This window comes from Scyliorhinus torazame, chromosome 13, assembly GCF_047496885.1.
Source record: "Scyliorhinus torazame isolate Kashiwa2021f chromosome 13, sScyTor2.1, whole genome shotgun sequence".
In the NCBI taxonomy this organism is placed as follows: Eukaryota; Metazoa; Chordata; class Chondrichthyes; order Carcharhiniformes; family Scyliorhinidae; genus Scyliorhinus; species Scyliorhinus torazame.
Window position 1 is genome coordinate 88,266,011 of NC_092719.1, and position 18,860 is coordinate 88,284,870.

Consider the following 18,860-nt stretch of genomic DNA (forward strand, 5'->3'; position numbering starts at 1 on the left):
CATTACAGGTATTAGAGCAGTGATGAATTCCATAGACTTCCTACAATGCAGAAGGAGACTATTTGACCCATCAGTCCTGTACCGACTCTCAGGGGAGCACCCTATCTAGGCCCCTCTCCCGACCTATCCCTGCAACCCTACCTAACCTGCACATCTTTGGACTGTGTGGTGGAAACCAGAGCACCTGGAGGAAACCCATGCAGACACAGGGAGAACATGCAAACTCCACACAGTCACCCAAGGCCGGAGTTGAACCCGGGTCCCTGACACTGTGAGGCAGAAGTGCTAACCGCTGTTGAAACCTAGACTAGTGAGTGGGCCGCATGAGTGGCCCTCCTTCATCTCAGTGGGCCACAAGACTGAAATCAGGCTTGTTCACTAACCATGGCCCCATGAATAAGATTAAATACATTTAATACACACCAAATATTTCATAGAGTTATAGAAAATGCTTAATCATTCATATATTTATAGAACTGTCATCAAATTAAAATGGTAAACTTAAAATAACTATTTAATGTGTGCAATCAGCATGTCCTCACTTCACTTGTCCTTGCTTTATGTGCGAATCACTTCAGTTATCCCGGTAGGAAAAGGTTACGTAGATGGAAATCAGCGGAATGTGGCAACCCTGCACCTGGGCAACGGTCAACAAAATGTCTTGTGGGCCACACGCAGAATCTAGATTGGCCGCATGTGGACCCCAGGCCGCAGGTTGCCCTTCGCTATGCGGTGAAATAGAAGTTGTCGTTGGATGCTGCTTTTGGCAATGCAGCATCTACATTTTTTTTTTATTTCACGCAGAAATGTATGTTTTTGTCATGAGGTTAGTTGAGAGAAATTAATGATTATTCCTGATTATTAAAGTTCTCTTTGGCTTCTAATAGATACAGCTCAGTGTATGAACCGTACAAGTACCTATTGTCCCCGGATACAGACAGCAAAATTGAATTTATTATCAACAAACAGTTGAATCTGAGCAGTTATATTAAGGAAATTGAGAAACTCCGAAGTTTGGCTGCAGAACTTGCGTCTCTCCCTGTTCATGTTCCACTGAACTTCCTGCTGCTTGATTGCTCCAAATTCAATCAGGTAAGTGCCTCGTTTGTTGTGGAAACCAGATATTGAGGAGTCTTTTGATCATAAATCTGTTCTTTTGAGTGACTGAGCTTTTGGACAAATATGAAAAGATTAGAGGGATGGCATGGATTTGTGAAAGGGTAAGAGGCAGGATTCTCTGATTTTGAGGCTAAGTGTTGACGCCGTCATAAACGCCATCTCATTTCTCAACGGCGTCAACATGGCCTCAGGATCAGCAATTCTGGCCCCCACAGGGGACCAGCACAGCACTGGAGCAACCCACTCCGCTGTTACGGCTGCTCGGCCCCTCTCGGGCGGATAATCGCCGGGGGGCCCCGTAGAGCGGCCTCCGGCCGGCGCCAATGGCGGCGATTCTCCGCATAGTCCTAGTGTCGGGGCGGCGTGGTGCGATTCGTGCCAGTCGCAGCGATTCTCCGGCCCTAGGCTGAGAGAATCCCGCCCCCAGTGTTTGGGGGAGGAGGTGGTGACATAGTATTATGACTGGATAGTAATCCAGAGACCCAGCGTAATGCCCTGGGGTCCCAGGATCAAAGCCTCCCACTGCAAATCGGAAATTAAAAGTCGAATGATATTTTTAAAAAATTTAGAGTACCCAATTCTTTTCTTCTTCGAATTAAGGGGCAATTTAGCGTTTCAGAAGATCATGGATGATCTGCACCTTAATGTGATTGTCCCCCATTGTTCATTCCGTAAACCTTACACTTATCCACTAACAATTCAGCAATCTCAGTTTTAAAATTTGCAATGGACTGCCAGTCATTAGCCAATTCACCTATCCTGCACATCTTTGGCTTGTGCTGGTGAGACCCATGAAGACATGGGGAGAATGTACAAACACTTCACAGACAGTGACCCGGATGCACCTCTGAGGCTGTATAAGGCTCTGGTCAGACCCCATTTGGAATATTGTTAGCTGTTTTGGGCCCCGTATCTAAGGAAAGATGTGCTGGCCTTGGAAAGGGTCCAGAGGAGGTTCACAAGACTGATCCCTGGAACGAACAGCTTGTCATATAAGGAAAGGTTGAGGACCCTGGGTTTGTACTCGTTGGGAGTTTAGAAGGATGAGGGGGGATCTTGTTGAAACTTGCAGGATACTGCAAGGCCTGGATAGAGAGGACGTGGAGAGGATGTTTCCACTTGTAGGAAAATCTAGAAGCAGAGGACACAATCTCAGACTAAAGGGATGATCCTTTAAAAACGGAGATAAGGAGGAATTTCTTCAGCCAGAAGTGGTGAATCTGTGGAACTCTTTGCCGCAGAAGGCTGTGGAGGCCAAATCACTGAGTGTCTTTAAGACAGAGACAGATAGGTTCTTGATCAATAAGGGGATCAGGGGTTATGCGGAGAAGGCAGGAGAGTGGAGGTGAGAATAATATCAGCCATGATTGAATGGCGGAGCAGACTCGATGGGCCAAGTGGCCTAATTCTGCTTCTATGTCTTATGATCGTATGGGTCCTCAGCGCCATGAGGCAGTAGTGCTAACCACTGCACCACCATGCTGTCCCTTAAAAGTCTAATGATGACCATGAAACCATTGTTGATTGTTGTAAAAACCTATGTGGTTCACTGATGTCCTTTAGGTAAGGAAATCTGCTGTCCTTACCTGGTCTGGCTTACATGTGACTACAGACCCACAGTGGTTGACCTTTCACTGCCCCCTCAAGGGGAATTAGGGATGGGAAATAAATGCTGGCCCAATCTGCGACGGCCATGTCCCATGAACGAATAAAACAAAATAACTAACAAGATCAAGAAGATGGTGTTGGTGGATACTATTTGGATGGACTGCCTCATGGCAGAGAATTAACACAAATGAGGAGGAAAAAACTTTGTGCAAATTTGAAATTCCCCAGAAAGCTATTGAAACTGGTGGTCCATTGCAAATTTTAAAACTGAGATTGCTGAATTGTTAGTGGGTAAGTGTAAGGTTTATGAACGAACAATGAGGGACACATCACATTAAGGTGCAGATCATCCATGATCTGCTGAAATGTGAAAACAGGCTCATGGAGCTGGAAAAAGAGAAAGATTTGTTTTGATGTCACACTTCTCACAACAATCCGACCTCCCAGATGCTTTGCAGTTGAGGAAGCTTTTCTTGAAGTGTAGTAATTGTTGGAATGTAGGAAACATGGCAGCTCATTAGTGCACAGCAAGCTCCCACAAGCAGCAATGTGATAATAAATGGCCTCCTCATATTCCAATTTCTTCCCAACTCCAGCCAAACATCCAATGGGCTCACAGTTTGACGTGACTCCTTCCTGAGGAAGAAAATGTTGTCAAAGTCCAAGTGAAAGAGGAGGTAGATGAGACACTGTTGGCTTGAAAATTGAGAAAGAACTGTTGGAAAGACTAGTTGTACTTAGAGGCGATAGGTCACCAGGATCAGATGAGATGCAACTGCAGATACTGTGGGAAGGATGAGTGGCTACTACAGAGATACTGGCCATAATTTTTCAATACTCCTTAGACTCTCCAGAGGACTGGAGAATTGCAGACATTACATCCTTTTTCAAAAAGAAATGTAAGGTTAAACCCAGTGACTCGAGGCCGGTCAGATTAACTTCATTGATGGGGAAGCTGTAATCTGAGGTAGCATTAATAGTAAATTGGGACAAATGTGGATTAATTAAAGAAAATCAGCATGAGAGTGTTAAAGGCAAATCATATTTTTTTTAATGTATTTTATTACAAACATGTATCAAAACAGGTTACAGCAAATAAACACCCCGGGAAACATACTTCCCAGCAATCAACTATACAGTCTATACAGATATTTTCCCTTTTCAACCCCCCCCCCCCTCCCCACAATCCCCCCCCCCCCCACCGCTGCAGTGAACAGCTCCTCAAACAAGGTCACAAACATCCCCCACCTTTTCTCAAACTCCCCTTGCAGAGCCCCTTAACTCATACTATATCTTCTCCAATCGCAGGAAGTCGTACAGGTCACCCAACCAAGCAACTACCCCCGGTGGCGATACCGATCGCCACTCCAGTAAAATTTGTCACGTGCAATCAGAGAGGCAAAGACCACAACATCGGCCTTTCTCCTCTCCACGAGCTCCAGCTTCTCTGAAACCCCAAATATCGCCACCAAAGGGTCCGGGTCCACCTCCTCCTCCACTATCCTGGCTAAGACCGCGAACACTCCCACCCAGAATCTTCCCAATATTTCGCAACCCCAAAACATGTTTGCGTGATTCACTGGCCCACGCCCACACCTCTCACACTCATCTGCCACCCTCTGGTAGAACCCATTCATTCTCGCCCGAGTCATGTGCACCCTGTGCACCACCTTAAACTGTATCAGGCTCATCCTTGCACATGAGGAGGTCCTGTTTAACCTACACAGTGCCTCACTCCATATTTCCCAATTGATCTCCCCTCCAAACTCCGCTTCCCATTTCTATTTGATCTTCACCACCCGCTCTCCCAGCCACTTGTATATATCTCCAATTCTTCCCTCCCCTTCCACATCCATAAGCAGTAGTGGTTCCAGCAGGATGTATCCTGGCAACCAAGGGAATCCCCTCCAGACCTTTCGCGCAAAGTCCCTAACCTGCAGATACCTGGACTCACTCCTTGTTGGCAGCTCTACCCTCTCCCTTAGCTCCTCCAGACTGGCAAAACCTTCCTCCAAACACAGATACATCACCTTGACCAGCCCCACTTTCCTCCACTTCCTGTATACACTATTCATCCCCCCTGCCCCCCGGCTCAAACCCAAATTCTCGCACTGCGGCATTTACACTGACATCCCTTCCATCCTAAAATGCCTCCTCAACTGATTCCATATCTTCACCGTGGATTGCACCAACGGGCTACTTGAATGCCTACTCAGAGCCATTGTCAACACTGCTGTCACCATAGCCCTCAAACTAGACCCCTTACAAGATTCCTCCCTCCATCCGAACCCACTCTACCCATTCTCCATCCCACCACCACTGCACCTTGTCCACATTCGCCGCCCAATAGTAATGAACCAAGTTCGGCAACGCCAACCCCCCCTGCTGCCTCTGGCTCTGTAGCAGGGTCCTCCCGACCCTCGCACCTTCCCCGCCCATACAAAGTAAGAAATGATTGTGTCCACTCTCCAAAAAAAGGCCTTTAGTATAAAGATCGGGAGAGCCTGTAAGATAAACAAGAACAGTGACAGAATATTCATTTTCACCACTTGGACCCTCCCCGCCAACATTAAGTGCAGTGTATCCCACCTCTTAAGATCCTCCCTGGCCTCCACCAACTTCGTTAAGTTCCACTTATGGAGCCCCGTCCATTCCCTCGCTACCTGAATCCCCAAATATCTAAACCTATTCCTCGCTACCATAAATGGCATCCCCCCTAAATTAGCCCATTGTCCCAGCTCATTTGCCTGGAAAACCTCGCTTTTCCCTCCATTCAGTTTGCACCCCGAGAACCCTCCAAACTTTTCCAGCAGGCCCATAATCCTTCCCATACTCTCCAGCGGATCCGAAACATACAGCAAGAGGTCATCGGCATAGAGCAACACACGATGCTCCCTCTGTCCCCTCATAATCCCTCGCCACTCCATTGATCCCCTAAGAGCTATCGCCAATGGCTCTATGGCCAGTGCAAACAGCAACGGCGACAATGGGCACCCCTGTCTCGTACCCCTGTGTAAGTCAAAGCTTTGTGAGCTCTTATCATTCATCCTCACACTTGCTCTTGGTGCCACATACAGCAACCACACCCATGTCACAAATCTCGGCCCAAACCCAAACCTTCCCAAAACCTCGAACAAGTACTGCCACTCCACCAGATCAAATGCTTTCTCCGTATCCATGGACACCACCACCTCCGGCACCAGAGCCCCCAACGGATTCATCGCCACATTCAACAGCCGTCTTATATTACTCGCGAGTTGCCTGCCCTTCACGAAGCCTGTTTGATCTTCTGCAACCACCCCGGGACACCATCCTCCATCCTCCCCGCCAACAACTTAGCCAATACGTTCACGTCCGTGTTCAATAGTATATGGGTCTATACGACCCACATTCCATCGAGTCCTTCCCCTTTTTTGGAATTAGTATGATTACTGCCTGCGTCACCGTCTTTGGCAACTCCCCCTTCTCCAGTGCTTCATTAAACACCCCCAACAGATGTGGTGCCAGGTACTTCGCAAAATCCGTGTAAAATTCCACTGGATACCCATCCGGCCCAGGGGCCTTTCCCGATTTCATATCCCTGATACTATCCAACACCTCCCTTCAGCCCCAGGGACTTCTCCAATGCCTGCCTCTCTGCTTCCTCCACCTGGGGAAATTCCAGTTGTCCAGAAACCGCCCCATGTCCCCCTCCTTTCCCCCCGGGTCCACCTCGTAAAGTCCCTGGTAGTGCTCCCTAAACGCCTCGTTTAACTTCCCTGGCTCCGACACCACATCTCCACCCCAGTCCTTTTCTTCAATATTTCCCTGGATGTAGCCTGCCTCCGCAGTTGGTGCACCAGCATGCGGCTCGCCTTCTCCCCATACTCGTACTGCACCCCTCTTGCCCTACGCAGTTGCCCTACCACCCTCCCCGTTGTCAGCCTGTCAAACTGCCCAGCAACCTTTTCCTCCTTGCCAATCCCTCCACGATGGGCACCCTTGAATATTCCCTGTCCCCCTCCACTATTTCGCTCACTAGACAGTCATCTTCCTCCCTCCTTTCCCTATCTGCACGAGTCTTAAACAAAATAATTTCCCCTCAGACCACTGCCTTCAGTGCTTCTCACAAAATGGCCACCAACACCTCCCCATTCTGATTCAACTCCACATACTTCTTAATCGCCGCCCGCACCAGATCACAAAAACCTCCATCCACCAACAACCCCGAGTCAAACCTGCACCCCAGCCTCTGCTCTCGTCCCAATCTAAACCGAATCTCCAGCCAGTGGGGTGCATGGTCCGAGATAACTATCCTCGCATACACTGCCCCCTCCACCCGCACCAAAATCACCCGACTCACTACAAAGTAATCAATCCTCAAATTCACCTTATGACGTGTGAAAAGGAGGAATACTCCCTTCGCCTTGGGTTCTGAAAGCGCCATGGATCCACCATACCCATCCTCTCCATAAATCCCCCCAGCTCCCTTGCCATTCATTCCACGTTACCAGCCTGACCGGAGGCTTGCGCCTCCAATCCCCTCTACTGTCCGTCATCTTCCCCACTTAACTCCCGCCCCCTTAATTACACCCTGTACCTAGCCCACTCCAGATGGCCCCTTTCTCCGCCCCTGACCATGTCATCTCTCACCCCCTGCCACGTCACAACAACCTCCCCTCACCCTTCTCTCTCCCCCTCCCCACCCAGCCACCCCGCTCGGCCTTCTCCCCACTACCTTACCATTCACCAGCATCACTTGCTAGCGCTGTAGCCCCTGCCCAAAGGCACCTCCCCTTCCCCCTCCACTCCTCAGCTCAAGGAGGAAGGCTCCCTGCTGACCTTACCCTCCTCCACACAAACAAAGACTCCTGCTGAACTCCAGGCAGCCTTCTCCAAAAGCAAACAAACAAATATTAAACACAAACAGTTCCATAAAACAGGATGGGGGGATGGGAACATCCATCCCCACGTAAACTTTTCATCCATACAACTCCTTACAATCCCAACAGTAAACAGCAAACTCCCCCCAAAAAGTTGAAAATCCCCAATCCCTATCCCCACTTCAAAGATGCTCCCAGCCATTACAAAGTGCCAGCACCCCGGTTCCCAAGCACTGTCCGTTCAGTTCTCCCCCAGTTTATGCTCCTTAATGAAGTCTTCAACCACTTCTGGGGTCTCGAAATGATACACCTGGCCTCCGAACGTCACCCATAATTTCTCCGGGTAGAGCTCCCCAAACCTGATCTGCCGCTGGTACAGCACCACCTTGGCCTTGTTGAAGCCTGCCCGCCACTTCGCCAATTCGGTTCCGATGTCCTGATAACTTCTGACCTTATTCCCCTCCAGTTGCAAATATGCTTCTCCCTGGCCCATTGTAGAATCTCCTATTTCTCCACAAATTTGTGGAGTCTCACGATCACCGCCCGTGGCAGCTCCCCAGCTCTAGGCTTCTGCCTCAGGGACCTATGCGCTCGGTCCACTTCAGGCTCCTTATCTAGCACCCCTTCTGCCACCACCCCCACCAGCATCTTCGAGAAATACCTCATGGCACACACATCTTCCACTCCTTCAGGCAGGCCCACAATTCGCAGGTTCTGCCTTCTCGAGGTATTCTCCTGCTCCTCCACCTTTGCCCTCAACATTTTACAAAGGTTCCCTAGGAGCTCCACCTCCACCTCCTGAGCCACCACACGATCGCTGTGGCCCGAGATCACAACTTTGATCTCCCGAATCTGCGATCCCTGCATCTCCAAACACTTCTGCACCCGTTCCAAAGAACTCTTCAGGGGTGCCACAGCTCCTTAGATGGCCTAGGAGCGATCCTCCTGCATTTACTTCCTCTGTTGGTGGAATTCCACCTTAATAAAAGTCATAAACTCCAGCTGGGGCCTTCCAGCTTGCATCAGCCCTTCCCACACCTCCACGCTTACAGTGGCTGCTGCTGCAGCACAGGTTTCCTCCAACTCTTTAGCCTGCTGTCTCACTGTTTTCTGCCGGTTCTGATAACCAGAAGACATATCATTCCTGGGGGAAACTACTCCTCTAACCTTCACCTACGCTTTTCATCAAAATTCCACCCACTATCAGGTAAAAAGAGCCCTTTTCTGTGCCTTCAAGCAGGAGCTGCCCTGTGTGTGACCACTCACACCATGGCCACCACCGGAAAGTCCAAAGGCCTTTAACCAAAAGTTAACAAACTTTTGCAGTGGTAACAGGAAGGTTTGATGAGGGTAATATTTTCAGCAAGCATTTAAATGTCACACCATGGACTTGTCAGTAAAGTTGAAGCCAAATGGAACAGGGCAGTGGCAGTATGGATGAACAGTTGGCCGAGTGACAGGAAGCAGGGTCAGGATGATTTCCCCACCTCCCAGGTCAGGCCTTCCCAGGGTACATCAGGTCTGTATATCCTCTTCCTGTATTGGGAGGGTATCATCCGGGAGGGGCAGGTTGACACAATGGGAGGGTATCACCCTGGAAGTTCCAGCAAAATGGATTGGAGCCAGTTCTCGAATCATTAACTGCCCCAGTTGATTTTCCTTTCCAAGTTGAACTCTGTAACGTGTTATCGTGCCTGTTACATGAGGCAGATCAAGCCGATTCTTTCTGTTTTCTATGAAGGTATCTGTCACAGCTCAGTTGGTAATTCTCGCACCTTTCAGAGCTCTAGGTTCACATCCCTTCCAGGGCCATAATCTAGCCTGACAGTGCCACTGCCGAACTGAGGGAGTGCAGCACTGTTGAAGATACCATCGCCCAGCTGAAATATTGAACTGAGGCCCGTCTGCCCCATTGGCGATACTTGGAAGAAGAGCAGGAGGACTCTCCCTGTGTCCCATCCAATATTTATCCCTCAACCAGCATCTCGAAAACAAATGATCTGGTCACTATTACATTGCCATTAGTGGGATCTTGCTGAGTGCAAATTGACTGCCACAATCCCTAAATTACAACAGTAATTACACTTCAAAAGTACTTTGTGGCTGTAGAGCACTTTGGGACATCCTGAGGTTGTGAAAGGTGCCTTTTTTCTGAATATGGCAGTGAGGGTAGTGTCTACACAGGAAAAGAGCAGGAGAGCACATGGATATACAGATTCAATGGGAAATTTCTGAAACATAGTGCCCAGTGATGGCCCTGCACTGTCAGTAATAGGGGTGATTGCTACCTGCCTACAACATCATCAATATCTATAACATATTCCAGCCTCCCAAGGTATTTCACAAGAGTGTTTTCATACAAACTTTGACCCAGAACACAGGAGGAGATATTATGGCAGTTAAAGGAGTACCTTAAAGGAGAGAGAGGAAAAGATGTAGAGAAGGAATTCCAAAGCTCAGGACTTATGCACACACCAATGTTGTTAAAATGGAGATACACAAAAGGTTATAACTTGAAGACTGCAGAGATTTCATAGTGTTGTGGGGCCAGAGGAGATTATAGAGATAGAGGGAGCTGAGGCCATGGAGTTGAAAGTGTGTGTGAGAATTTTAAAGAACAGGAAGTGAATTAATAGGAGTGGCAATGATTTACAGGAGCATTTGTTTAAACTGGTATTGGTGAGATATAAGTAACAAATTAAATTTGTAGCATAACTAGTTAAACTACTTACTTTAACTACAAGTTATTACAAGTGATGTTCCTGAACTAAAACATAATTAATTAAAAAAGCACACTAAGGATGGCAACACAGGTGACGTGTTGCAGCTCTAGTATGTAGGTGCTGCTGGGCACCATTGTGATCCACAACAACCACATCTGCTGTAAGTTTAAGCAGCTCACAGAACCCCAGCTCTGAATTGATGATCTGGAGTCTGTGCTTCAGACACCGCAAAGCATCAGGGAGAGTGAGGTTACGAGGACACCTTGGTCCAGGAGGCAGTCACACACCTTAGGTTAGGTACTTTAGATTTGGTACATTGACAGGGATAGGTTGATGTGACTACGAATGAGACAGGTATTGGGACCCAGAAGGCAGCAATGGAGGAGCCTCAGCCCTCACACTTGTCCACCAGGTTCAAGGTTCTTGCTACTTGTGTGAACGAGAGCAGGAGCCCAAGGAAGGATGAGCAAACTGACCATAGAATCATGGTGTAGAGGATCATTCAAACAGGGGGAGTAAGTAGGAATGTAGTATTAGCTTGGGACAATATAGTCAGGGGCATAGATACGGTTCCTTGCAGGAGAGAGCGAGAGTCCAGACAGCTGTCTTGCCTGCCCAGTGCCAGGGTTCTGGACATCTGTCAAGTGCTGGGAAGAACTTGCAGTGTAATGGGGAGGATCTAGCGGGCATGGTCAAGAATGAGGTTATACTGAAGGAACATGAGCAGCTAGGGGCTAAGTTAATAAAGCAGAACTTCAAAGGGGCTGGATTACTATCAGAGCCACAGGCTGATTGATAAAGAATAAACTAAAACAGGGAGATGATTGGGTAGCTCAAAACTTGTGGGAGAAATGGGTTTCGATGCCTGGGACACTGGCACCAGCACTGAGGAACGTTAGAACGGCCTTCACCTGAACTATGTTGGTGAATCATATAACTCATAGTTCTTGTGAGGGGCGATTTGAAAAATTGAAGAGGAAGACAGGGCAATAATGGAGGATAGCAACATGGGTAATAATAATCGGAGTGTGACAGGAACGGACAGTGTGTACAAACATAACACAGTGGGCTAAACAGCTGGCTTGTAATGCAGTACAATGCAGAACAATGCCAGCAGCACGAGTTCAATTCCCGGACCAGCCTCCCCGAACAGGCGCTGGAATGTGGCGACTAGGGGCTCTTCACAGTAACTTCATTGAAGCATACTTGTGACAATAAGCGATTATTATTATTAATTATTATAACAGTACACCAGAAAATAACGTCAGAATAGAGAAAAATGGTAACAGACAGAAGCAAAGCCGCTCTATCTGAATGCACAGCATTCATAACTAGATGGATAAATTGATAGCACAAATGGAGATAAATGAGAATGATACAACAGCCATTGAGGAGATATGGTTACAAGGTAACCACTGCAGGGACCTGAATATTTCAGTGTATTTGACATTTTGGAAGGATAGTAAGAAAGGAATAATAGGTGGGGGAGCTATCCCTCAGAGGATGAGACTGGGAAATTAATAATGGAAAACAAGGAATGGCAGCAACTTTGAACAAGTTTTTTGTATCTGTCTTCACAGTGGAAGATACAAAAAACATCCCAAGAATAGTAGAAAATCAAAGGTAAATGGGAGAGAGGAATCATGATTGCTCGACAAAAGGTACTAGGAAAACCAATGGGACTAAAAGCTGACAGATCCTCTGGATGATAGTCTGCAGCCTTGGGTCCTAATGGAGTGATAATGGATGCATTCATTGTGATCTTCCAATATTCCCTGGATCTGGAAAGTCCCCAAATAGATTGGAAAACCACAAATGGAATATCTCTATTCAAGAAAGGAGGGACACAGAAAGCAGGAAATTCTAGGCCAGTTAGCCTAACATCAATCATTAGGAAAATACTAGAATCCATATGAAGGACATAGTAGCAGGACATTTAAAAAATAGTATTACAATCAGGCAGAGCTCATGGTGTTGGCTGTAATATATTAGCATGGATAGAGGATTTGCCAATTAACAAGGAACAGTCAGGATAAATGGGTTATTTATTATAAACTGTAACTAGTGGAGTGTCACAGAGATCAATCCTGGGACCACAGTGGTTTACCACCATTAATGATTTGGATGGCAGGACCGGGTGTATTGGAGACAAATTTACCATTGATACAAAGATAGGGAGGAAAACAAGTTGTGCGGAGGATATAAAAAGTCTGTAAAGGGTCAAAGATAGGTAAAGTGAGTGGAATAAAGTCTGGTGGATGGAGTATAATGTGGGAAAATGTGAGCCTGTCCACTTTGATGGAATATTCTTTAAGTGAAGAGAGATTGCAGGATGCTGTGGTATGGAGAGATTGAGGTCTTGTACATGAATCACAAAAGGTTAGCATGCAGCTACAGCGAGTAATTGGAAAGGCAAATGGAATATTGGCTTTTATTGTAGGGGGATGAAGTATAAAAGTACAGAAAGGCTTGCTACAACTCTACATTGGTGAGACCAAACGTTAGCGCTGAGCACAATTTTGGTCACCTTAAGAATAGATATATTTGCATCGAAAGCAGTTCAGAGAAGGTTCACTGGGCTGAGCCCTGGGATGAAGGAGTTTGTCTTATGTGAAAAGATTGAGCAAGTTGGGCCTGTACTCATTGGAGTTTAGAAAACGGAGAGGTGGTCTTATTGAAATGTGTACGGGGAGACGGTGGCATAGTGCTATTGTCACTGGACTGGTAAACCAGAGACCCAGAGTAATGCTCTGGGAATCCAGGTTCAAATCCCACCACCGGGAAAAATCTGGAATTAAAAGTCGAATGATGACCATTGTCGATTGTCATAAAAATCCATCTGGTTCACTGGGAAGGAAATCTGCCATCCTAACCTGGTCTGACCTACATCTGACTCCAGGTCCACAGCAATGTGATTGACTCTTAACTGCCTCTCAAGGGCAATGAGGGATGGGCAATAAATGCTGGCCCAGCCTGCAACACCCACATCCCATGAATAAATAAATAAGTAAAATTGTAAGGGATCTTGACAAGCGGATGCTGGAAGGATGTTTTCCTTTGTTGGGGAATCTAGAACAAGGGGGCACAGTTTAAAAATAAAAGGTCTTCCATTTAAGATGGATTTGAGGAGGAATTTCTCCTCTCAGAGGGCCATTAATTTTGGAATTCTACATGTGAAGACTGGCCGGATTATTGAATATATTCAAGGCTGAATTAGAGATATTCACGATCTACGAGGGAGTAGAGGGTTATGGGCAGGGTACAATCAGGAAAACGAGGCTAAGGCCATGTTCAGATTGTCCATAATCGTACTGAATAGCAGAGGGGCTGAGTGGGCCAAATAGCTGACTCCGCCACTTATTTCTTATGTTTCTCGCACCTCATCTGAATTTGTCAGGGCTAATGTTGAAGTTGAGTGGAACATTAGCACTTTGGATTATGTAATGTCTGTGTTCTCAGATTAATTCTTCATTTGAATAGCAGAGGGCCAACTCTATCTCACCCTGATTAACTCAGAAAAACCTCTCAGCATCCTCTAGATTAATGAGTATGTTTTGAAAATTGCAGATTGGTGTCTGATCAAATCTGTAGCCTAGGGAATTCCTGCCTGTGTTGTTGCGTTAATCAGAATAGGAGCAACACAAGGTCATCAATTCCATACCAATCCGATACACAATGCAACTTACAGTACTGCAAAAAAAATAATTCTGATTTTAAATTATATATCGGCATTTTCAAAATAGATATTTTGACTCTTTCTTTGTGTTTTATAACAGTAAACGCTCCGTTTTGTTGTGCCTTTAACCTGCCATAAGCTTCATGAGTGCAGTATCAAACATTTCGCACTGAGCCATGTGAGGTGATATTAAAATAGATGATCAAAAGCTTGGTCCCAGAGGGAGATTTTAATGAGCATGTTAGAGGAGAGACAGAGAGAGGTGGAGAGGGTCAGGGATGGTCCAGGCAGCTGAAGGCAAGACAACTAATGATAGAGCAATTAAAATCAGCAGAACATCAGGAGACGGTTATAGGGGCTGGAGGAGGTTTCAGCGATAAGGAGGTGTGGCGATGATGGAGGGATTTGAAAACAAGAATGAGAATTTTCAAATCGAGGTTTTGAGGATCTGGGAGCGAGTGATATATTTGCAAACACAGGGCTGACGGGGTGAATAGGACTTGTTGAGGCTTACATGTCATCTGGGTTCCTTTAAAATAAATCATCAGTCTTCTAACTTGGCTCCATGGGGAAATTATTTTATGACATCAACCAAATGTACCTATGACTAACAGCAAGGCAGAGAGTTTCCTCACACAATGTTTCTGATCCTCTGTAACTCTACATGGTGTCAATCAGGACCTGCAGCACCTCAAGAAGCTCTGTGCTCACCTGCCACCTCAGGGGGAAGGTGGGAATATTGACTTTAGAACATAGAACTGTACAGCACAATACAGGCCCTTCGGCCCACGATGTTGTGCCGAACTAGTCTGAAACTAAGATCAAATCAACCTACTCCCAATCATTCTAGTGCACTCCTTATGCCTATCCGATAACTGCTTGAAAGTTCCTGAAGTGTCCGACTCCACGACTATAGCTGGGAGGTCGTTCCACGCCCCAACCACTCTCTGAGTAAAGAACCTACCACTGACATCCCTCCTATATCTCCCACTATGAACCTTATAGTTATGCCCCCTTGTAACAGCTACATTCATCCGAGGAAAAAGTCACTGAACGTCCACTCTTATCTATCCATCTCATCATCTTATAAACCTCAATTAAGTCACCTCTCATCCTCCTTTGCTCCAATGAGAAAAGCCCTAGCTCCCTCAACCTTTCCTCATAAGACCTACCCTCCAACCCAGGCAGCATCCTGGTAAATCTCCTTTGCCCCCTTTCCAATGCTTCCACATCCTATAATGCAGTGACCAGAACTGCACACAATACTCCAAATATGGTCTAACCAAGGTCTTGTACAGTTGCAGCATAACCTCACGGCTCTTAAACTCAATCCTCCTGTTAATAAATGCTGTACAGCACAGTACAGGCCCTTCACACTACAGGCTTTCTTCACGGCTCTATCCACTTGGGTGGCAACTTTCAGAGATCTATGGACATGAACTCCGAGATCTCTCTGCTCCTCCACATTCTTCAGAACCCTGCCGTTAACCCTGTAATCCACATTCAAATTTGTCCTACCAAAATTAATCACCTCACACTTACCAGGGTTAAACTCCATCTGCCACTTTTCAGCCCAGCTCTGCATCCTATCAATGTTTCTTTGCAGACTACAACAGCCCTCCACATTATTCACTACTCCACCAATCTTGGTGTCATCAGAAAATTTACTAACCCAACGTTCAACTCCATCATCCAAGTCATTGATAAAAATCACAAATAGCAGAGGACCCAGCACTGATCCCTGTGGTACACCGCTGGTGACTGGGCTCCAGGATGAAAATTTACCATCTACCACCACCCTCTGTCTTCTATGTGATAGCCAGTTACTGATCCAATCGGCCAAATTTCCCTCTATACCATGCCTCCTTACTTTCTGCATGAGCCGACCATGGGGCACCTTATCAAACGCCTTACTAAAATCGACAACAATTGCTCTACCTTCATCCATGTACTTAGTTACTTCCTCAAAGAATACAATCAAACTTGTGAGGCAAGACTTACCTCTCACAAATCCGTGCTGACTATCCTGGATTAAGCTGTATCTTTCCAAATGATCATAAATCCTATCGCTCAGGACCCTTTCCAATAATTTACCTATGACCGAAGTGAGACTAACCGGCCTATAATTCCCAGGGTTATACCTATTCCCTTTCTTGAACAAGGGGACAACATTCGCCTCTCTCCAGTCTTCTGGCACTATTCCTGTAGGCAGTGAGGACATAAAGATCAAAGCCAAAGGCTCTGCAATCTCATCCCTCGCCTCCCAAAGAATCCTAGGATATATCCCATCAGGCCCAGGGGACTTATCTATCCTCAGGCTTCTCAAAATTTCTAACACATCTTCCTTCCGAATATCTACCTCCTCCAGCCTACCAGCCTGGATCGCACTGTCCTCCTCAACAACATGGCCCCTCTCCTTTGTGAACACTGAAGTAAAGTATTCATTTAGGGCCTCTCCTATATCTTCAGACTCCATGCACACGTTCCCACTACTGTCCTTGACCAGCCCTATCTTCACCTTGGTCATTCTTTTATTCCTCACATAAATGTAAAAAGCCTTGGGGTTTTCCTTGATCCGACCCGCCAAGGGCTTCTCATGCCTCCTCCTAGCTCTTCTAAGCCCTTTCTTGAACTCCTTCCTAGCTATCTTGTATCCCTCAAGTGCCCTAACTGAACCTTGTTTTCTTATCCTTACACAAGCCCCCTTCTTCCTCTTGACAAGACATTCAACTTCTTTTGTAAACCATGGTTCCCTCGCTCGACCATTTCCTCCCTGCCTGACAGGGACACACTTATCAAGAACACGCAGTAGCTCTTCCTTGAACAAGCTCCACATCTCAATTGTGCCTATCCCTGACAGTTCCTGTTTCCATCTTATGCTCCCCAATTCTTGCCTAATCGCATCATAATTACCCTTCCCCCAGTTATAAACCTTGCCCTGCCATATGTTCCTCTCCCTCTCCATTGCTATAGTGAAAGTCACCGAATTGTGGTCACTATCTCCAAAGTGCTCTCCCACAACCAAATCTAACACTTGGCCCGGTTCATTACCCAGTACCAGATCCAATGTCGCCCCGCCTCTTGTCGGTCTATCCACATATTGTGTGAGGAAACCCTCCTGTACACACTGGATAAAAACAGCCCCATCCAAACTATTCGAATTATAGTGGTTCCAATCAATATTTGGAAAGTTAAAGTCACCCATGACAACTACCCTGTGACTACCGCACCTATCCAAAATCTGCATTGCAACCTTTTCCTCCACATCTCTGTTACTGTTTGGGGGCCTATAGAAAACGCCTAACAAAGTGACCGCTCCTTTCTTATTTCTAACTTCAGCCCACACTACCTCAGTAGACAGATCCTCCTCAAACTGCCTTTCTGCAGCCATTATACTATCCTTGATTAACAATGCTACTCCTCCACCTATTTTACCACCTTCCCTAATCTTACTGAAACATCTAAACCCCGGAACCTCCAACAATCATTCCTGCCCCTGTTCTATCCACATCTCTGTAATGGCCACAACATCGTAGTCACAGGTACCAATCCATACTTCAAGCTCACCAACCTTATTCCTGATGCTTCTCGCATTGAAGTAGACACACTTCAAACCAACTTCATGCCTGTTGGTCCACTCTTGTGACCTTGGTACCTTCCTCAGTATTGCACTACCCTCAATTTCCTGAACTCCAGCAATGCTATCTCCTGGACTACAAATCAGTTTTCCATCACCCTGCCAAATTAGTTTAAACCCTCCTCCCGAGAACCTGTAGCAAATTTCCCTCCCAGGATATTGGTGCCCCTCTGGTTCAGGTGCAATCCGTCCTGTTTGTACAGGTCCCACCTTCCCCAGAATGTGCTCCAATTATCCAAGTAACTGAAACTCTCCCTCCTACACCATCCCTGTAGCCACGTGTTTAACTGCACTCTCTCCCTGTTCCTCACCTCGCTAGCACGTGGCACTAGCAGCAAACCAGAGATGACAACACGGTCTGTCCTGGCTCGCAGCTTCCACCCTAGCTCCCTGAATTCCTGTTTTACATCCCCGTCCCTTTTCCTACCTGTCGTTGGTACCGATGTGTACCACGACTTGTGGCTGCTCCCCCTCCCCCTTAAGGATCTTGAAAACACGATCAGAGACATCACGGACCTTGGCACCCGGGAGGCAATACACCAACCGAGAGCCTCTATCGTTGCCACAGAACCGCCTATCTGTACCTCTAACTATAGAGTCTCCAATAACTAATGCTCTCCTGCTCTCCCCCTTCCCTTCTTAGCCACCGGGGCAGACTCAGTGCCAGAGACCTGGTCACCGTGGCTTACCTCTGGTAGGTCCCCCCCCCCCCCGCCCCCCGTCCCCCCCCCCCCCCGAGTATCCAAAATGGTATACCTGTTATTGAGGGAAACAACCGCAGGGGATCCCTGCACTGACTGCTTCTTCCCCCTCCTTTTAAACGTCGCCCAGCTACCTTCATTCTTAGGAGTAACTACATCCCTGTAGCTTCTACCTATAACCGACTCTGCCTCACGAATGATCCTCAGTTCATCCAGCTCCAGTTCCCTAACACGGTCTTTGAGGAGCTGGAGATGGGTGCACTTCCCGCAGGTGAACTCAGCAGGGCCACTGACGGTGTCCCTCACCTCGAACATCCAGCAGGAGGAACATTGCACTGCCCTCTCTGCCATCTATCCACTTGACAATTACACAGAGAAAAAAAAATCTTCCCGCAGGTTAGAGGTGGTGGAAGGGTAGAGAGAGGAAAAGGAAAGAAAAGCTTACCTCACCAACTCACCACACAGTTTTTTTCTTTGGTTAGAGGAGGAGGATGGGTGGGAGACACTACCTGTGTAGTGTCTCGGATTTAGCCA

General features: G+C 46.9%; 1 protein-coding gene across 1 annotated transcript in view; it reads left to right on the top strand.

The window, feature by feature from the left end:
* The window catches only part of LOC140388180 (dynein axonemal heavy chain 3-like), a 1,528,048-nt gene that overhangs the window by 389,795 nt on the left and 1,119,393 nt on the right, over positions 1–18,860 (top strand). Inside the window, exon 14 of the mRNA XM_072471941.1 lies at positions 888–1,092. Within this exon, the coding sequence (XP_072328042.1) occupies positions 888–1,092 (205 nt within the window). The remainder of the gene's footprint in view (positions 1–887; positions 1,093–18,860) is intronic.